We start from the raw sequence: 27,436 nt of genomic DNA, 5'->3' as shown, positions 1-27,436 counted from the left end.
TATGTAATATTAGGGGACAATTTCATCTTTCATATAATTACACTGTGCTTGAAGCGGGAACTTTTTGTATTTTTAAATTTTTTTTTTGAGCATTCAACGACACTTGGCTAGTAAGTGCATGCGGTCACTACCAGCTGAGTGTGTGGATGCTCGCAGATTCTTGGCTAGCACAGTGCAGCCATTAGTTAGTATTAGAATAGTATATAGTTAGTTCGTAGCTTAATTGAGCTACACACGCACATACATATGAATGGGTCATTTCAATGTTTACATCTAAAATATTTTACAAGTCCTTACAACAGTTTATTAAATTCTTTTTTTGTTTTTTTTTGTTTTGCTTTAATATAAATGAATCATTTGTTTGCTTATATGTTTGTATTTTTATTTGTTTTTGAAAATCATAACTTCTAATTTTAGCATAATATTCTTATAATTATTTGTTAATTTATAATTTAATCAACTTTATACTAATCCTCAATCATTGGTTTGTTTTTCGTATTTTTTTTTTATTTTCCATTTATTTTTATTTTAAAATAAGTTATGCGCGCCCCTATGGCGCTTATTAGGGAGATGCCTGTCTAAGTTTGTATGCTTAACTACATAAATGGGGTGTAAATTTTATACATATTTTTCATGCTAAAAATATAAATAAATTTAAAATAAATTCGCTTTAATTTTATGTAAAATTTTAGCGCACAAGAATTCAAATTGAAACTAAACTTAAATTTATTTTACTTATTTTTATTTTTCTTATTTTATTTTTTCAAATTCATTTTTGCTTTAAACATTTTTTTCGTATCTGCTTTCGCGTGGTTTGCTCTGCTTGGCTTAATTGGGTTTACTTATCAATAATCGCTTAAATGTAATATAGATTACACATTTTTAACATTTTAGGAAATGTGTATGCACTAAAAATACATGTCAGTTGTTGTTGTTGTTGTTAAATATTATCTTGTAATTTTATATTTGAAAACTAAAAATTATTAAATACCGATATTACTCATATAACCAATTATTAAAAATCTACACAAAAACAAAAAAAAAATACTTGCAATTAAACAGATGTACGGCATGTATGTAGGTATATCTACACACATACATATAAATATTATTTTAGTATAAATTTTAGTTTCTGAATACGCATTTATATGCACATTATTGTGATATATTAAATCCATGTTGAGATAGGTTTTTGTAATTTATGCCCTGCGCAAATTTTATTTGTAAAATTTTTTCTGGTATTTTTTTAAATTTTATTTTAGCTAACTTTTATTTTTCAATCTGTGGTGAAAATCTAATTTAATTTTCTTGTGTTTTTAAGAATTTTGCAGAACACTTTGTTAAATTTTGTCTGTCAAATGTTGCGGAGCAAATGAGTTTAGTGCCTAAAAGTATGCAACATCTGCTACATAGCAGAAAATGCGTCTTTTAGGCGCTTTTCCTAAGAAAAAAGTGAGCAGCTTTTCGATAAGAAAAAGTTAGCTAAGCGAATGAGTGCAAAGGAAACGTTACCAGACCATCAACCAGCAAATTTTGAGCAAGAAATTAGCTTTAACGAATTTCAGCATTGCAAAAATAATGTAAATTCATTGATTTTGATTGATTTTCTAATAATTTTTGAACAATACGTTTCAATTATTTCTGAATAATACTTTTTAAAAGGTTTATATAGCATTACAAGTTTTTCTCGAGCACAATTTTTTTCTTTTTGAATAAAATCAATAAAATATATGCAACTGCATTAAAATCAAGATAAAAAGCAAACACTTTTAAAATAATAAGACGATGCCGGAAAAACAGATAAATAAAAAACAAACTAGATGCTAGTTGTATTCATAAAAACTTAACGGAACCAAGTGCCAACATGTCTATTACAGTAATAAGGACGGCAAATAAGTAGGTTTAGTAGTAAGAAGCGACTTTTCAGTGGGAGATCAACTGCGTGCTGAGGATAACCTACCCTTAATGCAAGAATTTTGTAGGGTAAAGCACAATATAAAAACAAAACTGTGAGGAAAACTGGCCATCTATGCTTTGTTTATGTTAGAGTGTAATAAGAAAATTCTTCAAGGCTATTTTTAGGAGTTCAAACAAGGTTTACTTGAATAGTGTTGAATTCTTACCAATTTTTTTTCCTGTGAGACTATATATATATACAGTGTGCACACAGTATTTGAGGACATGCATATTATATGGCCATAACTTCCCGTAATAAAAAAAAATGTTTGCTCTCTTTCAGATAAGACTTGCAGAACTTCACGTTAACGCAAGAAATGTAGAGATGATACGGCTATCGTCGCTATATGCGCAATTCATACCGATTCAGAGATCTATTGTATAATTTTCTTAAGTGCGCCCGTTCATTCGTTCATAAGGTCCGTCACGGATTGGAAGCATCAGGCGGCGATGCAGAGTCTGTTGCAAAACGCAAACAACACGAGGAAAGTTCGAACACTGACCGAACACTGCAGAATTTAGTCAACCAGTGCAAGCGATCGTTGACGAGGAACCTTCAAAACCAATGCATACGATTGCAAAGGGGGCTTAAAAGTTCAAATGAATGAATGAACCAAAACCGAAAAACCTCGCGATCTTTTCAGTCAAAAACGAAAGAGGTATATCTCACGGTTTTAATAGATTACACCAGTATTTTACAACACGAATTTTTGTTAGTAGGTCTGACAGTTAATAAGGACTGTTATTTGGGCGTTATGAGACGCTTACGTGAAGCAATTCGCCAAACAAGAAAAGATTTGTGGGAAAACAACCAGTGAATTTTGCACCATGATAACGCACCGTCGCACAGTGCGAACATTACACGTGAGTTTTTGACCAAGAATGAAGGGAATAGCAACCAACAGCCAGCGAAATCATCTGATAAATTCATGAAATTCTGGTGGTTCCCTGCCATCTTTTTTCTGTTTGATCGAGTTAAGAAACCACTAGGCGGAACGCGTTTTAACTGCCGAAAGGTAGTAATGGAAAAATTGAAGACGTCTCTGATGGTTATACCGAAAATAGAGTTCCAGAAATGTTGCGAGAGCTGGAGTCAAACGCTGGCATAAGTGCGTTGTAGTTGTTGGGGAGTACCTGGAATGCGTTAATTAGCTTCTCAGGAATAAACTTGTTTGTATTTTGAGTTTTCTGAATATATCCCGGAAACATTTGATCAAGTTTGTATAGCCTTTCCTAAAAAGTTATGCCAAAACTTTTGTTAAAAGTATTAGAAAATCGGTTCGTACGAAAATTAGAATAAAATATATCATTAGGGTATGGTATATAGGATATTATAAAAAGGGATAATTCAAAACATATATATTTCTTTTTAGGAATTTTTCTCTCTATTGGGATATATTTTCTTTTTAATAAAGCGTTTCCTTTTTATTTTGCTTTGCTTCTGTCTTTTTTCCTCAAACCGAACAAAAAATTATAACTTCTTGCCGTCGCACATCTACTTCTTCTTCTTTCTTAACATGACAGTCCTGGGTGGGCCACTGCTGCCGCATCATCTACAGCCAACTATTAAATTCAATAATACTCAAAGAAGGCAAATCAAAATACAAGCAAAATGTCAATATTAGCTCTGCGCACGCATATGTACTTCACATTGTGTTGCATTTCCGAAGAGACCCACTTTTATCAAAACTTGTGCGCTGCTTTTACGAAATAATCCAATTTAACTCAAATTAGGCTATCAAAACGGAACTCGCCGATTTGTTACGACGGTTTCGATAGTTAGAGCTGAGAACACCTCTAATGCTCGATAGTCACACTTGTGAACATCCCTATTTTTTCTGCACGATTGCAATGCAAAATCGTTGGAGCTTTTTTAAGCTTTACTTGAGCTTAAAAAAAAAACTTAATTTGTAATTGGATGGTCATCTACTACGAAGTGCATTTGTGTGTGTGTACATAATATACATATATGGAAGTATGTATGCACAAGTGTAGTTTGTTTTTTAATACAAGAAATATTTTCCCTTTTGATTGCCGCACTTTAGAGAAAAGTGTATAGTTTACGTACATGAATAGTTATATATATATAATAGTTACATATAAACACTTTGATAAGCATCTGCTACAAAGTGATTTTTTTCTGTTGCACGCTACTACACCACCGCTTAGTTTTATATTATTTTAATAGACATTTTTGGTATGACATTTACTAAAATGCACACATACACAACTCAACACATGTATGTACATACATTTTCATATATATAGAATTTCTGAACAAATGGAAATTATTTATAACAGTTTTAGAAAAGTGGCAATCAGTGTATGCACTTATTGATAATATAACGGTATAACTCTTAGTTTTTGTTGTATTTTAGCAACTGGCATAAATTCTCCATATTTAATCGCTTTCTATGGCTTACGAAAAACTATGGCTTATGAAAAACTAAATTTCGTTTAATTGCATTTTTTCTTTATCTTATATACCAATCACACGTACATACATACATATTGATAGTAATCATATGGTAGAATGAATAGAGCTACATCTCTATTCATTTCTCTTTGTAGTATTTTACGCAACGAGTATGATTTAGTTCTTCGTTTTCCGCTCACATCTGGATCGTATAAACATTTCGTATTTTTTTGGTTTAGTTGGTTTTTGCGTCAACTTCTTGTCCATTTTTATATACTTTGTCGGCATTTAGTAGATTAAATTTTTCATTACATTATGGCAAACGAATTTTTACACAACTTCCTAAAAACTATTTAGCTTAGGATTGATAATTAATTTGGACCACTTTCACTACCAAACAATGTCAAAATACGTTACAGTGCGTGTTTGAGTGAATTAATTCAGAGCTGTATGCTGGTCACGAATTTCGAATTTGTTTTTAATGATAATTACATATGTATTTACTGTACAATTATATAATTATAATTAAAAATTTGTATTAATTTATTTTGTTCGTAAAATTGCTGGGCGTACTTCTTTGAAAATTTTAGGGCAGTTCACAATTAAGTGGCAATAACCTGGCTCCATGGCATGTGCAAATTGCCATGGCAATAGAACAATTAAATGTGCATAATTATATGTAATTATATAACGGGTGATTTTTTAGCTATTATATTTTTAAACAGTTGGCTTAAACAGCTGACGCACGTTTCGTGTTTTGTTTCACTGTCAATCATATTCAGTTTGGTCTATAATTTAACCATGAATCGTCTTACAAACGAACAACGCTTGAAAATCATTGAATTTTATTATAAAAATGCGTGTTCTGTTAAGAAAGTTTAAGATCCACTTTTTTATCGAAAAATTGTGTTCAGCGACAAAGCTCATTTTTGAATCAATGGGTACGTAAATAAGCAGAATTGTCGATTTTGGAGTGAAGATCAGCCAGAAGAGTTGCAAGAGCTACCAATGTATCCAGAAAAGGTCACAGTTTGGTGCGGTTTATGGGCTGGAGGTATCATTGGACCGTACTTCTTTAAAGATGCTGCGAATCTTAACGTAACTGTGAATGGTGAGCGCTACCGTGAAATGATATCCAACTTTTTTTTGCCCAAAATGCAAGAGCTTGACTTTTTTGGTTTTTTGAAAAATTTTGCTATAGCTCTTAAAAAATCTCCCTTTAGTTTGCAAATGTTGTTCTTGTTTTAGCAGCATAAACATTCCTCATACATATACGGGAAATGCTGCTGAGGTGACAGTTCTTGGCCGAATGTAAATCCGGGTCGTTCCGGTTACGTAGAACCGATGGTCGTGATGCCTGATTATTTGCACTTAATTATGAATCCCAGTACTGTATTTTTTTCTTATCAACTTTCCTTTATTATCACTTTTTTTCCTCTATTATTATTTATTATTGCTTGGAAAAACTTAAAAATTTGTAGTTACTATACTACTTAAAAATGTCGCGACTATCGAAATGAAAACAAGCAAAACAAATTTTCTCTCAATAAATTGGGTAATCTCAAAATTCAATTGGCGTCCAAAAAGAAAAAAAAAACACAATAAAAAACAAAAACAAAAATCAGTAATTATGAGCTACATAGATTAATGCAATTTTTTACAAAAGGTTTAGACTAATTACTCTATAAAGAGGGTGTTTTTTTAGCTGCATGAGAACAATCGATATCGAAAACTATGGTTTGACAACTGAGAATGGCAAACTGTGTTGACATTTCTGTTTTGTAAGGTTTGACTCGTTTAACTTCAAAACAGCGCTTCCAAATTGTGGAAATTTACTTAAAAAACAAATCTCTTCGAAAATTTACAGAGTAAAGTGTTGAAAAAGACGCCGAGGTGCTTCCACGGCAGTTGGTGCTACGTTACGGAACGACCCGGATTTATATGCGGGCCACATTTATATCCAGCAGCATACCCCGGAAATGTATACGCTGCTACAACAGCAACGCCGAAATTTCGATTCATCGTCGCTCTCAGCTCAGTGGCATTTGTTCTTCGACTACGTGGAAAATTTTACGTAAGAATCTTGGCTTACGTGCCTCTGAAATACAGTTTGTGCACGAATTCAAGCCAAATGACGATTGTTTGTTTAGTATTTTTACTGATTGTGCTCATTTGGATTTATTATTCGCATTTATTGGAAATAGAAGTCAAACATTGGCGAACATATGCAGGATGCGATACTCAAAAAATAAATGCCATAAAATTGTCTAAAATGAAAACAAAATTCATTTCAACAACTCAATTTCTGTTGAGTATTATCATTTTAAGTTCTCACGCTTTTAAAAAATCACCCGATATTGGGTTAGGTTAGGATAAATGGCCCCCATGCGGGAGACCCACTTGGACAAAGAATCAAAATCGTCCATGGTGATGCCATATAGTACTTATATTAGTAAAAACTCTTGTAAAGAAGGCATAAAATGATAATAAATTTTCATACTGCAAAAAAAAACTATGTTAAAAAAATTATTATTATGAAAATATGCTTGAAAACTAAATGAAATCTCTTTAGATAACTGTGAAATAAATTGCTTGCACATATTTTTTTTACTACACAAATTTTTTAAAAAGTGAGGTTAAGCAATTTTCTACAAAATTCATTATAAATATTTATATAAATTATAGTTTCATAAAAATTAACGAAAATCGTTGTTGTTATTATTGTCACAACCTAAATTACTTCCTAAAAAGTTTAGATAACATTGGTGACATGTCAAGACTTCGACGAATATTAGCCTGCGTCGGAAGTATGGTAGTTGTTGTTTAGCAGTAAATGTCAGTGTAGTGTAGATTACCGGTCGTCTTCGTCTTATTTATCTAACGGTAGGCCCAGGATGAGCGCTCGCGTCTGTTAGGTCTATTAGGTTACCGTCATGGACTGCATAACCTCAAAAGCATGCGCTAATGATTTCTTGAAAACTTTCCGATGTTAACCGACTGGCAGGGCAGTAAGCAAATTCGCCGTGTTAAGCACTTTTTCGGAAATTTTTGAAACTATAGAGTAGAATGGGGTAAGATAGGTATGGGGGCACAATAGGTAGGTGGGGTTTTCGTCCCACTGTTTTTGCAGAGGCCACTCGTCTTATGTGAATTGAATAGTGGTGGGGAACAACGTTCGCGACTGTCATTTCGGCCGTCACTATTGATTAGTTATCCTAGTTCTGGCGTCGTTTAGTTTTTTGTGAGCTTTTCTCCGACATAGCATTTTTTTATTCTACGGTGCAGTGCATTTAATGTATGTAAATATTTGTCAGGTGAGTTTTATTTTACGTAGAAAATGATGCTGAACACGAATAATGTGTTAGTTTTTTGATATTTTTGTTTTTAAAAAAAATATCGACACTAACATAAAACATGTGCTTGGGGGCAATATAGGTCAGCCGTCTGGGGGCATTATAGGTCACTACTTTTAATTGAATAAAATAAATTTTAATTGTTTTTGCAGCAAAATGGTGCGTAATTATGTGCGAAAAACGCCAAAACGAAGTGAAGAGGACGTAAAAAACGCAATCGCGGCAGTCCGAGATGGCGCTAGTGTTCGATCACCCTCGAAACAATTTAAAATTCCGTTCGAAACATTACGTGCTCGCGTGATGAATTAAAGAAAAATTCCTAACTTTTATAACATGTGCAGTGTTCATACTCTATAAATAAATGTTAAAACGTTAATTTCCAAGCCATGTGCATTGTTCTTTTCCCCTCACATATAGTGACCTATCGTGCCCCCCGATTTTGAAAATATCGAAAAAAAGTACCTTTGTCTTATTGAATGCAGCTTCCAAAATATTTAGCCAAACATAAGTCAGTATAACCAAAATGTTAGCAGATAAATAACCTTTCAAAATCTTGCTTATTTTTCAAAATCAGTGCAAAAACACCGTAGCAAGAGCTCTCCAAAAAAAATGACCTATCTTACCCCATTCTACTCTAATAAATATAAATAACTTGGAATTTAATATAAAATATAAATAAAAAAGACATTCACAAAATTTTTAATATTTGATTGTTAAAGTTTTGAAATTAAAATTAAAACCAATAATTTTTTTTTTTTTTTTTTTTTTTTTTTTTTATTAACGCATCTTAAAGTATAAGCAGAATAACGTTTAGAAATTACAACTAGTACAACGAAATAAAGATACTAACGATCAATTTTTATTGAACATATATATTAAAAAAGGAAAAAACTAAGATGCCTCAATATTCATAAATTCATTATGAATGTATAAATATATAAGGTACATCTGCTACTGGGTCCCCATCTGGTCTAAAACTGTTTTACGCTTGAGCCGCCGACGATGAGTATTTGGCTGAAGCAAAGCCAATGCTTCAGCGTTGACATGTGTACTTAAACGTTGTCTGTGAGCCATGGCGTACTTTTTCGCCACGTCAGTGATGGGTAAGATACCAAAATCACGATGGAGGTCGAGATTTCTCACATAGTATGGAGCATTGACGATGTTGCGCAACACTTTATTTTGGAATCGTTGGATAAAATAGACATGCAAGATTCGCTTGAGCATCCCCATAGCTGAATGCCATACGTCCAGACCGGTTTGAGAAATGAAAATTGTTTTTTAGATTTTATGAAGGAGCTTTTCAGCAATTTCATAAAGAATTAAAAAAAAATTTTAGGATTGATATCTTTGTATTTATCAAGCAAAGATTACTTGCCGAAATTTTGAGTAAAATATTACAATAAATAAATTTTGCTTTCTATTGAACCAACTTTCATTTGAAGCGTATTTGTGGTGATAAGAAAGTCGACTTTAAATTTAGTCCCGGCTACTATATAATTGCTTGAGCGAGAGAACAGAGAACGAGCGCACATCGATTTTTAACTCTCCGGGCATCCGGGCACCCGGGTCTGTCCTTTTTTCGTCCTGTTCGAGGATGTTTTTCAAAAGGTTATATCCATAAATCAATAAAAAAATATTTTTTAGGAAAACTACCTGGAAGCTCAAGTCGGTAGCTATAATAGAAATATGTTAAATTCACCGCCAAAGTCGACTCGGATGCGAAATGGACCAAATACCAAAGTCGAACCGAATATTTTGCACCTTGCACCGTCTATCGGTACAGAGCTGACCTGCAGCATTGAACAATTGATCATTAGGCGCACTCGATAGAGGAGCAGTCAGATAGATAGATATTTCAAAGCAATTTCAATTATTGTCGATTAAAAATGTGGATCTCGCGTTACCAGTAGAGTAGAATGGGGTAAGATAGGTCATTTTTTTTTGGAGAGCTCTTGCTACGGTGTTTTTGCATTGATTTTGAAAAATAAGCAAGATTTTGAAAGGTTATTTATCTGCTAACATTTTGGTTATACTGACTTATGTTTGGCTAAATATTTTTTGGAAGCTGCATTCAATAAGACAAAGGTACTTTTTTCGATATTTTCAAAATCGGGGGGCACGATAGGTCACTATGTGTGAGAGGAAAAGAACAATGTACATGGCTTGGAAATTAACGTTTTAACATTTATTTATAGAGTATGAACACTGCACATGTTATAAAAGTTAGGAATTTTTCTTTAATTCATCACGCGAGCACGTAATGTTTCGAACGGAATTTTAAATTGTTTAGAGGCTGATCGAACACTAGCGCCATCTCGGACTGCCGCGATTGCGTTTTTTACATCCTCTTCATTTCGTTTCGGCGTTTTTCACACATAATTACGCACCATTTTGCTGCAAAAACAATTAAAATTTATTTTATTCAATTAAAAGTAGTGACCTATAATGCCCCCAGACGGCTGACCTATAGTGCCCCCAAGCACATGTTTTATGTTAGTGTCGATATTTTTTTTTAAAGCAATAATATCAAAAAACTAACACATTTTCTACGTAAAATAAAACTCACCTGACAAATATTTACATATATTACATTAAATGCACTGCACCGTAGAATAAAAAAAATGCTATGTCGGAGAAAAGCTCACAAAAAACTAAACGACGCCAGAACTAGGATAACTAATGAATGGTGACGGCCGAAATGACAGTCGCAAACGTTGTTCCCCACCACGTATTCAATTCACATAAGACGAGTGACCTCTGCAAAAACAGTGCGACGAAAACCCCACCTACCTATTGTGCCCCCATACCTATCTTACCCCATTCTACTCTATTTAGAAAATTTTACAGAAACTAAAAGTGCATAGAATTTAGCAAAAAAAAAGAAGAAATGAAAGAAGTGTTCGGCCAAAGTTCGGCTTATTTCTTTGCCGAAGCCGAACCGAAACCGGATTGAACTTTCCGATTGAACCGAACATTAGCCGTAGCCGAAGTCGAAGTTCGGTCGTTCTCTAATGACAAAATATTTAACAAACTATTTTTAAATTCGACTTGTTAGTTTATTGCAATTTTTTAAACTAAAATTGCTACTAGCTTTGATTTCCAATGTAGATTTGGAATAGTTTTGGGTTGGTTGAATCAAAAATATTATTATTATTTATTTATTAAATTATAATTCGTCCCCTTAGTATTAAAATAGCCTATAAATTTTTTTGATGTTTTGAGAAAATGAATTTCAAACTTTTTGTCGAAAGTAGCTCTCACTCAAATCTCGTTATGTCAGTAAATATTTAATATTTTTCACTGACGTTTTGACCCACTTTGTGGAACTAGAACTTGACCAAATTTTGACCACATATAAAATCGACGATGGAGAATTCAAATATTCAATAAAAAATAATAGCCTATGAGCACATAGGCTATTGTTATACTAAGGGGACGAATTAAAATTGTAAATTAATATGTTTACAGCACTAGCTACCAGGGCTATTGGTTATGAATAAAAAATAATTATTTGTTATGCGCCTAGAAATAGGTTTGCCATTGCCTGCCGAGGGGCGACCGCAATTAAAAAAATGTTTTTCTAAATTTTGGTGTTTTCACCAAGATTGGAACCGACGTTCTCTCTGTGAATTCCGAATGGTAGTCGCGCACCAACCCATTCGGCTACGGCGGCCACAACAACAGGTTTAATACAGTATAATATCGAACTTATCATAGATTTTTAACAGTTGTCGGGTCAATAATAAGAAAATATAGTCTAGTAGGTTTCGTTTTTTATTAAGGTATTTTGCATATATTTTCGTAAAGAAAATCAATAAATTATCAGATTTTTAAAAGACCACTGATTTTTATTTTTCACACAACGAAATTATCAAATATTTGAAAGGACTTCGGAAAACGCGACCAGCATATTCCAACTAAATAACTTTTTCCTTATGAATAGTCAAAAAATACTGAGCAGTTTCATCTCTAAGCGTGGCATTTCGCTCTTTAATATATTTTTTTATTTATTGCTGACTCTGCGGCTAATTGGAGCGATTCTTGATTTGTATGTGCAGTTATTGATTTTAGATTCTTGCAGAACAAAAAGTTTACGTTAACTCACTTAAAAACCAAATTCTTGTAAAAGACAAAATTCAAGTTACACAATTAGACGAATTTCACTGATAAATATAATACTTAAAAATACTTTAAATGAATTCAAATAACACATACTCGTACACAAAATTTCAACTACATTTGTATGTATATATAAAAAGCAAATTTTAAAAATACTCATACACTCACACATATCCATATTACCTTGTTGTTGGCTTTCTTTAGAAAAAGTAAGTCGTCGGTAAAATTGTTGCATTGTTCAAAAATCGCCCTAATTGGCCACCGGCCAAACCCTACGCCAACACTTGAGCCTTCAGCGCTTCAGCTTGTTGAGCGGCTACGATTTGCGCAGCGGCCGCTGCTGCTGCCGCCGCCGAATTCGTCGTTGTGCCAGTGGCGCTGGTGGCAACGCTTGGTGCTGACTGTATAAGTGGTATTGCGGTGCCATCGGCGGTGAGTAGCAATGTTTGTGTTGTCGTAGCTGCTTGGTGATGATGTGAGGCTGCAGTTTGCACAGCTTGCAGCACAGTTGCTGTATTGCCATCAACAGTGGTGCTACTACCCCCGCCAGCGCCACCGCCATTCCAATCTTGCATCGATATGATTTGTTGTTGTTGCTGGTGCTGCTGTGGTTGTGTAAGTTTGCTGAGCTGTTGCGGCGTCGCTGTGGCAAGTATAGTGGAACCATCCGGCGCGGTGAGTAGAATCGTATTAGGCGGCAAATTGATGCAGGTTACCGTGCCATTCGGTTGCACTGTTTGCAGCTGGATTTGTGGTAACGCTGTAGCGGTAGTTGCTGTCACTGGGCCGCCATCACTGCCAGCTGGCACTAAAACTGTGGTGGTAGTGGTGTTGGTATCAGCGCCCTGTACTGCTTCCGTATCGCATTCGGTTATAGTGTCAGCTGTTGCGGTGGTGGTGTCGGCTGGCATTAGCGCTTCATTTGAATGACACGTCGAATTCTCATCTGTCTCGATCACTTCCTCAACCAGATCTACGGAGTTCGGTGTTGCAGCCGACGGTGCAGGCGAACAGGTAGTGGAATGTATTGGCGATGGTGCTGGTGATGTCGATGCGCTGCAGATCAGAGTTTCCGACGCGTTAGCTACCGCTTCAACGCCGCTCACTTTCGCCGTCAATGCGGTGCCCTTGGGTATACGGAACTTCCGTAATATTTGTGCCGTTGTCGCTGACATGGCAAGCGCGCCGGGCGAAGTTGAGCCATCATCACCACTCGATCCCGCCGAAGCGGAAAGCAGCTCATCGTCTTCCTCCTCAATAACGACCGTCTCCGTACCAGAAGCAGTTTGGATAATGTGGTTGTTGCTGTTCGGGTTCGTATGTGCCGATGTGATTTTTAGCACACCGGGCGCGACTATGGTAGCCGTTTGTGTGGCGGCCGCGCTGGTGTTGGCGGCAACGATTTGCGTGTTGTTATTGCTGGCACTTGTGATGATGGGACGCCGCGTCACTAGCAATTGCACTGTGCGCGACTGCAACGACGACTTCTTGTTATTATTGCTGTTAGTGGCGGTGATGACCGTATTGTTGCCATTTCGAATGATCGTGCTGCCCGGCTCACCTCCAACGATAGTCCTATGTCGCGTGGAGCGTTCGTTTGTTTTGATTGGTAGGAGTGATGATGGTATTTGAAAGTGGGAAAAGCAATTTGTAGTGGTTAGTTTACCGCCATAGCGATCATTCAAAACAAAATCAGTAAATTCATCAACGAAACTATTCGTCATATTGTTGTTGTTGTTGATGTTGTATTTAACGCCGCTATTGCCTGTGCTGGTGACTGCGCCCATTTGACTCTTGCTGTTGTGCTTGTCACCAAAGGAACCCTCACCACCACCTCCACCACCACCACCAACAATACCCATGTTGATGGGCACTGACGTCGATGATGGTGGAGGTGTTGGAGGCCAACTTGTTGCTGCATTGTTGTTGCTGTTGCTACATTGTGGCTGTGTAATATGTGTAGTTATTGTTGTTGGTAGTGTGCTGTTGTGTATGGCTTGTGTGGCGGTCTTGGTTTGTGTATTATCGTTGATAGACCCTGTATTTGTAGTTGTTGTAGTTGCTGTCGTTGATAATGAGTGTGGTGCTGTTGTTGTGGTGCTGCTGAAATGATGGATGGCGTTATCACTGATAGTGGGAGATGCAAGCAATGATGGTATTGGTGATGTTAATGATGTTGCTGAAGGTCTGGGAGTAGTTGCTGGTGTTTGTGCAGATGCTGTTTTTGGTTTTCTACCGGGTTTTGACTTAGAAGAGGTCTGTAGTGGATTTTGTGTATTTGCTGGATATTTTCGAGGTCTGCCAACTTTGCGTTTTACTGGGGGTGGTGGTGTTGGTTGTTGGAAGGGAGAATTTGTGTTGTTAATGAGAGGATTATGATTGTCATTGTTGTTGTTGTTGCTGTTCTGTTTGTTTTGTTTATTCTGGTTGTTGGTATCGCTAACTGGTTGATTTTTAGAAAAACCTATTTGATTCGTTTTTCGTAGACACAAAACACAAGAAGTAGACATACAGACACAATATAAACACAGGCGTAGAAATTAATCATCATGTAAAAAATAAGAAAAAAGACAATAAAAATAAATTAGTTTTCCTTAAGTCATTTCAATTTCATTCTAAGAAAAATAAAATAAAATCTTATAACTAGAATTTACATATTGGTGGAGAAATGGGACCGGGATGCTTTCAAACTGGGGCTGCTTGCGGTGCGTTTGATCGAATAAACGATTATTTAAAATGATGCATTTTAATTTTGAATGGAATTTCAAGTAATTATTGTCAGCCTTATTTTATAAGTTAATATGACCGCTTTTCTTAGCATAAATTTCATATTAAAGAGAAAAATTTTCCTATTTATTTTTCATAATTACACTTATATTTATGTTTATATTTATATTTTTATAATACTTTTTTGTGTATTTTAAAGAAAACGTAACAAAAATCTAACTTAGCTTTCACAAGGTGGCGCAAAATTAATCATGAATTAATTTTGTTTTTGAAGAATTCTTTAACTAAAAAACAATTTAACTGATGCAAATATGTTTTTGAGCTGTACACGCTTCATTATTTGTCTATTCCATTTGCAAAAATTATAGATGTTGTTGTTATTGTTGTCGTAGCAACTTACTAAAGCTTAGCAGGTTTAGAAAAAATTATAAATCTTCCGATAGGGTGATTAATTTTGTGCCACCCTGTATATTCAATAACCATATTAAGCCGATTTAATTTTTTCACACTCATCAAAATACTCTTGAATGAAATTTTAATCCAAATAAAATGTTCTTTAGGGTTATACGAGTAAAATGTGCATATAACTTTTTATTTTAAATAGAATTGGATTCTTTTATCTGCATAAATTAAAAAAAAATGTTTAAATAAATTATTAAGGTACTACACAAGGAATTTTTACACGTGTTTTTAATTATCGATTATTATTATTAATTATCGATTACAACTTTACTCGAACTAATCACTATTGATTGCTATTATTATTTATCGATTGTGAATTTACTCAGATTATTACTTATCGATCTTATCATTTACCGATTGGAAATTTACTTTTTTTATTGTTTTTATTATATTTACCGATTACAACTTTACTCAAATTGATAATTTTTGATTATTATTATTATTAGTTATCAATTATAAACTATTAATTATTAATTTGTATTATTATTATTTATCGATTATAACTTAACACGAATTAATAATTATCGATTATTATTATTTACCGATTACAACTTTACCCGAATTGATAATTTTTGATTATTATTATTATTTACCGATTACAACTTTACCCGAATTATTAATTATCGATTATTATAGTTATTATTTATCGATTATATATAATATAATAATTATTAGTAATTATAGTTCTTAACATAAAAATTACCGATTATTATTATTTACCGATTATAACTCAAATTGATAATATTACAATATTATTATTTACCAAGTATAAATTTACCCAAATTATGAATGATCAATTTGTATTATTGCTATTTATCGATTGTAACTCAATTCGAATTGATAATTATTAATTATCATTTAACGATTACAAATTTAATCGAACGATGAATTATCGATTATTATTTATCGATTAAAAATTTAATAGGAGTTGTTATCGATTATAGCTTAACTCGTATTAATAATTATTATAATATTTGAATAAGTGATGTAGTCAGGAGAAGATTCGAAGGGAATGAATGAAGGAAATCATTTCATTTATCTCAATTTAGATTAATTGTGAACTTATTTCTGTTTTTAAAGCAAATAAAATTAAAGATAAATTAATAAAAAAAAAACATTAATCGCTAATTTATATTTTACCTTAAATAATAAGAATTGCTGCAGTTTATTTTAAATAGATTATACTTAAAACACGATTATGTTTTCAAAAAATTTTATCGATTGAATGAGTTTGAATACATAAATTACGCGATTCATCTTACTTTGTATTAGTTTTGAATTCAATTAACAGTATGATTTCATGAAAAAAAAATTTTTTTAAATTTAAAATTAAAAATTTTTTTTATCGAATGGAATTATACAATCCAATGCAACCACTTATTTTAGATAAGATATATATTTTTTAAATTTTCTGATGAATTAATTAATTTTATTTTTAAATATTATTTTTTCTTAAATATATATTTTTTCTATGTACTTTTGATATTCCTTTCTTGCTAAATACTAGAAAAGTTTAATTAGAAATTTTAGCCATCATTGCCCTAAATTATTTGAAAAATATATATATTTTTTTAAATACATTTATGCGTAGATTGATCAACTTCTCAGCCCCAGTTTCTATGATTTGCAAGTGTTGGATGATAAAAGCAATCGGTTTATTGTAGATATAGGAACATAAAAAACAAATAAATTTAATAAACTCAAAACTTATTATTATTAAAAATATTTTTTATCTACACTTTGGGTCAGTTGAGCAATAAATGATAACATAATATTAAAATGTATTAGTTCAAAAGGAAGAGTATGATGCAAGAAACAAAAAAAAAACAAAACAAAAAATTAATGAAAGGATTTTGTATTTCCGGTGTTATGTAGGTATATTTAAATTCTTTTGTTTAAAAACAAAAAACAGAGCAATTTATGCTTTGTTTACCTTAACGCCGTAAAACTTAAATCTTTTTATATTTTTTGTTTACCAAAGCGTAAAAAAAAACTATATTAAAATATGTCAAATTTCAAAAAAAAAAAAAAATTGCTTTAATTTTAAAAACGTTTAGTGTTAATCAAATTTGGTTTCATGTTTTTAATGCGTTTAATAATTTTATGTCATACAAACATACATACATACAAGCAAAACAGAAAATGTTTTGCACGGGTGAGTGTGTAAATGATAAATGCGCATTCCTTAGTATGAATTGTTGGATTTTAATGAAATAAATAAAGAATAAAAATAAAAAAGTTAATAAATTGTGTAATGTGGGCGTAATATTAAGGCTATTCAAATAAATTAGTAACGTAAAAAAATGCCAATAAAATAAAGAAAAAAAATTTCCATCGAATATATAATAAAAATAATTTCGATTTAATCCCAAAAATTTAAACACAGCAGAAGCATTCAATAATCCCTAGATTGAATAGGAACGCGGAAGACACAATCAGAAACTTTTTGCGCTATTCAGAAAAACGGTTAAAACATTAGAAAATCAGTTATAATCTAAGTTTATTAGAACGAATAGGCTAAAAGCAGGCGGACATCCATACATACATACATACGACGAATTTATATCTAAATTGCAGAAAAGGTTAAGAAGACACATACAACATTTCGGATCAAAAAAGTCTAGCAATTTTACACTACAAACGTGGAGAGATGACAGTTTTTAGCGAGGCACAATTCGTTCGATAAATACATCATACGAATTTAGAGATAGAATTCAAAAAGCAAAACACGGTTCTTAAAAGGGATTCCCGCAATTTAGAAGCAAGTGAGGCCCTATCTCTAATACACTCAAATTTAGGAGAAAATCTAAGAAAAAAAAGAAACAAATCGAGCTTAAAGCAACTCTTTCCTCGATTGACTCACTCCAGCAAAAGCAACTTGCGATTGAAACTTGATTAAATTGCTTCATCCGTTACTTCATTTAATACGTTTCGAAACTCGATTCGACACCAGCTGAGCGCTCTCGACTTGCACACTTTCTGCAGCCTTGCACAAATCGTAAACAACACAAATATCCTAAGTTACAGTACTCGAACTTAAACATCCCAATACACATTTTCAGCCGAAGGTAACATGGAAAATCCTAGAGCAAACAAGACAAAAACGGGATCAACTGGTTGGAAGACGTCATCAACTACAAGCGTTAACACGAAAAAGATACGAAAACAAAAAACTTAATTAATTTTTGAAATGAAAAGACATACCTTTGGTAAAACTTTTTATTGATAGTAGTAGTATGCAGCAAATGTTGGCAAGAATGCGAAAATAAGTTTAATATAAATAAATATTATATGTTAATCGACGGGCGTTATCGAAATTTTAGCTTGCGGCGACTCTATGATGCGAGGTACGCACACTCGCGTTTTTTTTTTGTTGTTTATGTTTTTTGTGAGTGCATAGCGTTTTTTGTAATTGTAATATATTTGCATGTAAGATATGCTTGCGAAAAATATCAACCTGTCATAATTCCTTTCCTTTTTTATTTTTTCTTGATAATTCGTCCTTTGCAGCACTTACAGAGTACGATTTATTTATTACAGTGCTAACAGAACCGCCTCGGTGATATCGTAACTGCGAATTCAATTAATTTATTTTTTTTGTATTGTAATATTTATTCAGTTGCGTATATATACATGTGTGTGTGTGTGTTTGTGTGGGTGAGCGCATGAGTTGGACATATTTTTCGGTTGATTGATCGCAGTCGTGAATGAGTTGTAGAAATCGGTCATTATGCATAGTTACATATTTTTATATAACAACAAAGAAAATGAAAACAAGAAAAAGAGAAGAAAACAAAAAAAAAATCAATTAAATTAATTGTTTTAACAAAAATTGTGTTTCATAATATATGGAAATTAAATTTGAATCAAATGAATTTAACATAAAAAAGTCAAAGTAACTCAACAAGTATGCGCAAGTACATACAACTACAGGTACAAACATACATAAATATTTTTAAAACTCATTTTTAGCAAATTCGAATGACTAAACGAGGAGTTAGCGACTAAAAAATTTAATAAAAAATTAAAATATTCAACGCACAACAACCAGCAGAATAGTTGGTCGCCGCTATCGCAAAATCCTAATCGCCAAAGTAAATTAATTGCGCGCTTAGAAATATGCAACATTTTTGATGCTTTATCGATAGTATTTTGTAGTTATGCAAAGTTATTTAGTTTCAAGTTGCTTATTTATTAACGTTTCATTTACTACTTTTTGACGGCAAAAGTTTGAGCGATTAAGAAATGTTAAAAATAATAAAGCCCAAAAATAAAAATAAATAAATCGATTGTAGAGCCTGCCAGTTTACATATACCTATTTTAACTGGCAGGCTCTACAATTGACTGGCGAACGAATTTCATTGAAATTTTCTGGAAACTGCAATGAAATTCACGCTGAAGCGAATTACAGAATCTGCAAAAATACTAGCAAAAACAGCAAAAACAAAAAAGAAGGAAAAAAAACAGAAAAAACAAACTAAAAATGAGCAAACAAACCGTTAAAAAAAAACAAAAAAAAAAGAGCAAAACAAAAACAACTCATCGAACGTGCTACAGTACGAAAAGCAGTGCACATAACCAACTAAAAAATTTTAATTGCAACTTTTTAAATGTAAATTTTTTAAATTATAAAACTAAAAAAAGAGCAAAACTCAACTTATCGTGTTACAATACGAAAAGCAATGCCAATAACCAACTAAAACTTGCAGAAAGTAAAAATTAAAACTGAATCAAAAATCTACATTCCAAATAAAATAAAATATGTCCGCATCGAATAATAAAATTGAATTAAAAAATTAGTAAAATTATTAAAACATTGTTGTTAATAAAAATGGCAATAAAGTTTTTGATATTATTTTACTAAATAATTGCTGCAATAGACGCAAATAAAAATAAATCACAAAAACAATAAAATAAATAAATCACACTTTTTCTTTTCAATGCCAACCAACACTAAAAGGAAGCTTACGCAAAAAAGTAATAAACACCTTAAAGAATTTGAATCTTTTGCCCAAAACAGGGGTTACATTTTTTCAAATAATATAGATTTTCTGATAAGCAAGTTTTTTCAAAACGAAAAAAAAACCCATTTTCTGAGTTACATCTCTGTGTAAAAAAAGAAGAGTTTTTAAACACGATGAACTAATAAAATTTAAAACTCACAAGCAATCAAAAACTCATTAAAAATATTAAAAATTAGGTTTAACAAAAGGCAAATATCAAAGCTTTTTTGAAGCAATTTATTTTCTAGAGGAAATTTAGAGAGTTAATCATATAAATACCATAATAGAGGTGTTCCCGCAATCGGTCAATTATAGTAATAAAATCAAAGCACCAAAATTATAATAAATAGAAGACCGTCAAAACGAATGCATGTGGAATATTAGAAAAATGGTTGATTGTGTGTGGTTTCGCTTCTAATATCTAGAGCAAGACGCTTTAAAACCTATCGAAAAATTGTACAGTTCCCAGTACGGGCTGCCATAAAAAAGGTTCACATGCGCCATTCAACGACAACATAAACCATTGGTCGTTGTTTCGGAACTACTTATTGAAGGAGAAAAACGGTGGTAAAAACTAAACTGAGATTATAACTAAACAATTTAAGGCAAGATTGTAGTTTTTTCGAATTGAAAAAAAAAAGGAAACTTCGTGAATACCCCTAATGTTTGAGTTAAAATATTTTTAAAAACACCTAGACGCGGCCAAATCAGCTTCAATGTTTCTTCACATTCTCTGAACTGTGTTGGTGAAATTTCTATGTGCATTAGGATGGACTAAAAACAAAACAGGTTTTTTCTATGAACATTAAGATGGCTCAAAAATTTAAATTTTTTTCTTTATGACCATTTTCTAGGCTAAAAAAATTAGACACCTGTTTTTTTTCTTTATTTTATTTAATATTTACGCATACCGCTAACATTTTAAAATTTAATTAATTAATTTTTTTATCTTTGATCTTCTCCTTTTATTTCTTCTCATAAATATCCAAAAAAAGAAAATCAGAATCGTTCAACTGCTCTTCCTTCTGCGCAATTTGACAAATAGGCTTTCTAGACATCTCTCATACTTTTTAAGGTAATTTTATTGCGCTGGCTTGAAACGAGGTCAGGTAAAAAACAAAAAATTAAAATTAAAAAAAGAGCCCACTTCAAATTGACGTTGAAGTGGAAGTCATGCCGCTTAGCATTCATTTTCATTTACATATGTATGAATATTAGGGTGGTCCTTAAAAAATTATTTACACTTTTTTAGGGACCCTGAATATAATTTTTTTTTTTTTAATTTTAACTCTCAAAACTAAAAACAAAAAAAATCAAAATAAAAAATTACAAAAAAAATACAAAAAATAAAATAATAATAAAAAAATTATACAAAAAAAATTTAAATAAAAAAGTTGATTTTAAGTTAAAAAAAAGTTAATTTTAATAAAAAAAAATTTTTTATCTAAAATGTTTTATTGTATTTTTTTGTACTTTTTTTTATTTTATTTTTTATTTTTTAATTTAATTAATTTTTTCAATTTAAAAATTTAATTTAATATATTTAAATAACTAAATTTAAATAATTAAATTAAAATAATTAAAAAATACAAAAAAATATAAAAAATACAACAAAAAAATATAAAAAATACAACAAAAATTTTTACATTATAAACAAAATTTTTTTAAATTAAAATTAACTTTTTTATTTATGTTTTTTTTTTAGTTTTGAGAGGGATTGTTAGGCGATGTGTGAAAATTTAATGTTTCATCAAATTTCATACACACAAAATTGAAACGAAAATTCGAAGTAAAGACAAGAAAAGAAGCGCCGAATTTTAACTTTTTCGGCATTTTCGTCAACACAGCCCAAAAGTAAAAGAGCAATAAAGCCAGCTTGCTGTGCCCTGTGTTCCTAGAGTATCACAAATATAAACAAAACTTTACCAACTAGCGCAGATAAAAAAAATCGAAAAAAATGTTAAGCTGATTTGGCACTGAAGTTTTAAAATCTTATTTATCTTTTGGAACTTCTTCTATTCCAAGAGTGCCTCACTATCAAGCAATTTTTAAGTAAAAAAAAATATAAAATAAAAAAAAATAATTATTATAAGAAACACAATCGTTGCATAAGCTTTTCAAATAAACAGTATATCAAATGAAACCGTATATCCAACTTTTATATTATACTTGTTTACATACTTATATAGTATAGTGTAGCGTTTGCAGAGAGTAAAAGTGTTGTGATAGACTGTAAGTAGCAGAAAAAGGGGGCAGCAACAATACAACGCACTGACATACATATTTATTTGATGCCGCACAAGTTCAACAGCGTTCGACGGTTTTGTATATTGTACATTGATAAAAATAAATACTCTTCAAGTCTTACAATATTACCATACAAACAAAACAACAAAAAATAATTACAACTTTTTTTTAACTAAAAGTGATCAACGTAACAAATTATATAAAATGTAAAACAGTTGCTAATATAAATCTGAATACAATACAAAGCACTTATTACTTTTTTTATTTATATATTTAATTATTATTATTTTTTTTTTGTTAGCATTACAGTAATAAATGAATACTGAGAAATCAAGAAACAAATTCTAACACTTTTAGTACAATATATTTTTGCTTTCTTTCTCTTGTTAGCGTTGGCACAGACGCCGGCGATAGTTTTGGCAGGCAGTCAGGCAATCGCAGCGCTGTAAATCAATAACAACAGTCTAAAAAAGTTATATTAAAATCAGTTGTTTCATACTCAAATTTCTACGATATACTTCATTTGCATTTTCCTACAAACTTTGCAAATATTACTTGTACAAATACACAAAAACAAAAAAACTAATAACTAATAATAAAGAAATGTGCGTATAAACTTTTTTGTTACCTAATTTCTTTGGTTTCGAGCAGCGACGGCGCATTCACGTCGTTCACCGTGCTAATCATCGACGACGGCGAGAAAGGCAGGTGATACATAGAGCTTGCGTCCAACGCGTATGCGTCTGCCGCACTCTTAATGAGCAAATCGTTCTTCAACTCCATGAAGTGGTGTTGCTGCGCATGATGCTGCTGTGACTGCTGCTGCTGGCCACCGCCTCCTCCACCCGCCGTCAACTGATGCTGCTGTTGGGTGTGACTAGTAGTAACACCGGCCACCTGCTGGTGCAGCTGCTGCGCGTCCGCCGTCGCGCCGTGATGACCCGCATGCGTTGTGAACGTATAATGCGGCGTGGTGTTGGCCATTGAGGTGTAGGGACAGAGTTCCGCCAGATCGCTTGCCTCCAATTTGGTTGTTGTCGCTGTGGCGGTGGGGTAGCTCTGTAAGCCATCCGGCGTGAGTATCTGATAGCTTTGTACAGTGCCGATGACGTGGTGTTGCTGTTGCTGCTGCTGTTGTTGGTCCGTTGGCGCAGGGGTCGTGGCTGTCGACGACAGATAAGCGACATTCTCCAGCTCGTAGTGCTGTTGTTGTTGTTGCGTCGCGATTGTATTTGTATGCTGCTGCGTTTCCGTTTTTAGCTGTTGCTGTTGCTGCTGCTGCGATTGGCCAGCAGGTGATGTTGTCGTGATGATAGTCTCTTGCGGCGAGGCGCTTGGCAACGCTTGCAGCTGTATGTGCTGCTGCGTCGCGCCCTGATAGGCACTTGCCGGTGTACCTACCGCGGTCTGGTGCGTCGGCTGCAGCAGTTGCTGTGGTGGCTGCGCCTGACGCGCGGGTTGCGTGGTGTAAATCGTTTGTGTACCGTCTAGCGCGGTTGTCGCATTTAGCGCCTGCAGCGACTGCAATGGCACCAAATTACCTGCCTGATCCTGTATCATAATACTCTGGCCATGCAACTGTTGCTGCAGCAACGCCTGCTGCAAATCAATTTGATTGGAATAGATAAGAGTGGTGCCACCGGCGCTAGTGCCAGTAGCGGCTGTTGCTGACGGCTGCAGCACTTGTGTTGTTTGCGCAGCCAATGCGATATGTTGCTGCGGTGTGTGTGGCTGCTGTTGCTGCTGCTGTTGTTGGACGGCACGTTGTTGCTGCTGCAAAAGTGCGGACGTAGCGCCAGGGTTGGCCAACGCCAACTGTGCGCCACCTGGCAAAATCATGCCACTCAAATCGATGGGCGGTAGCGTCTGTTGTTGTTGTACCTGTACTTGCTGTGGCGCCTGCTGTGCGCTTGATTGCTGTTGCAGTTGTATGTTCACAGTAGACGTCTGCTCATGGGACGTATTCGCGTCGGAGGCTTGTTGCTGTACCACATCCAAAACGCTATCAATCTGCGCCAGACGCTTGCGCTTCGCTTCCACAGCGTTTTCTTCACTACTACTGCTATTGGGTGTTGGCATGTTTACGATGTTGGCACGCGGCTTTCGCGAGCGTGGCGTGCGCGTACTTGTGGAACGCGAGCGCTTAGCAGAATTCGCATCGGATGCTTGTTTCACTGGTGTTGCCGCTGGAGTAAGATTACCGTCGGGTACCGGCATATCGCCATGTTTATCCTTTTTATGCATTTTCATCTTGTCGGGGCGTGAGAACTCCTTATGGCAAATGGGGCAGGCGAAAATTTTACGATTATCGCCCTCGTGGAACAGATAAGCGTGTCGCTGAAAACTGTACTTGTTCTTGAAGGTCTTGAAAACGTCATTCTTGGCGCACACCAGACAGTACGACACGCCATCAATGATATGTTCGTAACGCTGTATGTCCAGGCCACGCACTGACATTCGCTCTAAATACTCGCCCTGTTCGTCCGGCGAAATTAGGCGCGTTTTTCGCTTTCGTTTCTGCTTTTGTGGCGGTATCGCTGCTACGCCACTCGTGGGCACCGCAATCGTGTCAGTTATGGTTTGATTCATTTCTTCGTCGTGTTTCGTTATAGTTTTGTAAGTGAACTGTGTTTGTTGCTGCTGCTGCTGCGCCGTTTGATGTTGTTGTTGTTCCAATGATGTGGCATCATTATTTATGCCATTCGTACCATCGTCCTCGTGCTTTATCACACGGAACTCCTGGTACTCACTGTCGTCGCCTTCGAATTTAATAATCGTCGTGGCGCCGCCACCATTAACTTCGGTGACCTCACCGTTGTAGTTTTCGAAGACGATTGTGGTCGGAGTTTGTCCATCTTCGCCTGTCGTCGTAATGTAGTGATATTGGGGCTGAGGCTGCGACTGCGCCTGCAGCGTGGTGGTGGTGCCATCGCCGTTGACCACAATGTGCTTCGGTTCATCATCATACTCGGTTTTGATGGTGGTGAGCGGTGTGGCAGTGGTTGTTGTTGTGGTGTATGTGGATGTGGAGGCAGCAGCAGAATTGTGGTGGTGGTGTTGTGGTTGAAGGTGGAATTGATGGTGTTGGTTGTTGTTGGCGGCAGCGACGGCGGCGGCGGTGGTGGAGGTGAGCAGTATAGGGGACGAACTAATAGTGGTGACCACATTGTCTTAATTTTTAAAAATTGGTTTCAAATGTGTATAAATGTAAATAATCTTTTTCGTTTCCAGTTTTTGCGATTTTTGTTTGAATGTTTTTGTTTTTACAAAACAAAAAAAAAAAAACAAAAAATACAAGAAGTAAAACTAATATTTTAGATAAAAAATCGTGTATTCAACAATGCTTTCACAGCGCAAACTAGTAATTAACATAATTTACGTTTAAAAAGTGAATATGAAAAAGAGGACAGCGAAGGTATCAAATGAAATAATTCAAAAGTGAGTGAAACTGCAGAAACAATCGTTAAGAGAGTAAAATTTTGAGAATAGTAGATAATTTCAATAGCAACGTGCAACTTTTTTACAATCCAAATGAAACTAGTGCCGTAGTTAAGATTAATGTTTTTCTTATCCTTTTTTGCTAAGTTATAACTTTAAACAACTTTTATTTAGACTCCTAGACCTGCCCTAACCACTATTAACTCGTATTCCTACTAATTCTTCTCATATACACACCGTTTCAAAATTATAAGCACACCACTAGATTTTGTAAAAATACGGTTAATACAACAGCAAAAACCATATAACGCAACGCGTCTCAAATTTTATAGAACATTTTTAAAAATTTCATTAAAATCTATTTTTAACTAGAATTTCTAGAATTTTTCTGGATATTCAGTTTTATAACCCACTGAATTTTAGTCTAATAAAGTGCAAGTTTCAAGTGACTGCAGCATACCGTTGATTTATGACAGTTTTTTTCGCTGAGTGGCCGCTTTCTTCATTTCAAATACAAGCTGAAATTTTTTTCTATGGAAGAAACAGCCATTACTATCAACAAAAAAAGTTGCCAAAAATCAACTGTATTCTGTAGTCACTGGTTGCTGTTATCATAACAGTTTGTGGCCCTATGTTCTACACTGGAACTCTAGGAATTTATGATGATGGTGATAATAACAGTTTAAAACACTCCCCACCATGTTGTCCTTATTGTTGTAGTTGTAAAAGCTTATCGGCGAAGGCAGCAGTGGTCGATAACAACCGAATTTAAGGGTAGGTTTAGAAAACGAATTGATTCAACAGAGTGGGGCCCCAACGGCGGAAAGGTGTTGGATGAGTATGTACTCACACGCCGATTATATGTCAGGGTCAATTCTGGATAAATAGGAATCTTATATACGAGTACTACAGTATTCAGAACGAATTGTGTCAGGTTAACTCGGGCCATGCGCGCTAACTGAAGCTCTTCGTGTACTGTGATTGGACTCCGATAACCTCATTCAGAGGCCTAGAATTCATGGTAGAAAAATACTCTCCATAAAAATGTATGCTACTGTAGTAACTGTCCTATACTCTATGCTATAAACCCTACAATTCCGCTATCGTAGACCTGACAAGTGACTAAATTTAGCTTTCTTATTTAGGAAAATATTATTTGCTATTATTTAAGTTCATATCTTTCAAAATATTTTTGAAATTGAATTATTGTGTGAATACTCTCTAATTGTCTACCCGAACAGCAGCATTCCCCAAACTTTTAGGGAGAATGTTTATGCTAGTTCAACAACAACAACAACATTCGATTCTTTTATGTGGCATCTCTGTGTGTTGCAACTATTTATTTCAATTCCCCTAATTTTCCAGAGTACAACTAATACTTTTTTGGCTGTTTATTGATGTATTCGAAATCCATTGTTTTTATATTATTATTATTTTTTTTTACTATTATTATTATTACTTTTTATTATTTATTTCTGTTACTTTTTTAGTTCTGTTAATTTTTTTTATTTTAAAATTTATTTTCTTTATTTCTGTTAAATTTTGTTTTTATATTTATTTCCATTTTAAATTTAACTTTTTTTCTTTCGGTTAATTTTTTTATTTTAAAATTTATTTCTATATTTCTGTTAATTTTTATTTTTTTATTTATCTTCATTTTAAATTTTAATTTTTTTTTCTTTCGGTTTATTTTTATATTTCTGTTAATTTT

The 27,436-nt window shown here is 33.7% G+C and overlaps 1 protein-coding gene across 5 annotated transcripts in view; it reads right to left on the bottom strand.

Annotated features, from left to right (window-relative positions):
• Positions 1-311: 311 nt before the first annotated feature.
• Positions 312-27,436, bottom strand: part of LOC128866015 (mucin-2-like) — an 88,327-nt gene continuing 61,202 nt past the window's right edge. For 2 of the 5 annotated variants that reach the window (XM_054106467.1, XM_054106468.1), the window contains exons 9-11: positions 22,916-25,457; positions 18,241-18,607; positions 14,221-14,311 (exon numbers count right to left, since the gene is read on the bottom strand). In XM_054106467.1, coding sequence (XP_053962442.1) covers positions 18,571-18,607; positions 22,916-25,457 — 2,579 coding nt within the window. In that variant the 3' untranslated portion in view covers positions 14,221-14,311; positions 18,241-18,570. Of the gene's footprint in view, positions 7,427-8,577; positions 14,312-18,240; positions 18,608-22,915; positions 25,458-27,436 lie in introns of those variants that run through there. The other 3 variants (XM_054106472.1, XM_054106471.1, XM_054106469.1) reach the window with 3 other exon arrangements.

The sequence above is a fragment of the Anastrepha ludens genome, chromosome 6, assembly GCF_028408465.1.
Source record: "Anastrepha ludens isolate Willacy chromosome 6, idAnaLude1.1, whole genome shotgun sequence".
Lineage (NCBI taxonomy): Eukaryota > Metazoa > Arthropoda > Insecta > Diptera > Tephritidae > Anastrepha > Anastrepha ludens.
This window is presented reverse-complemented; position numbering and strand designations above follow the sequence as displayed.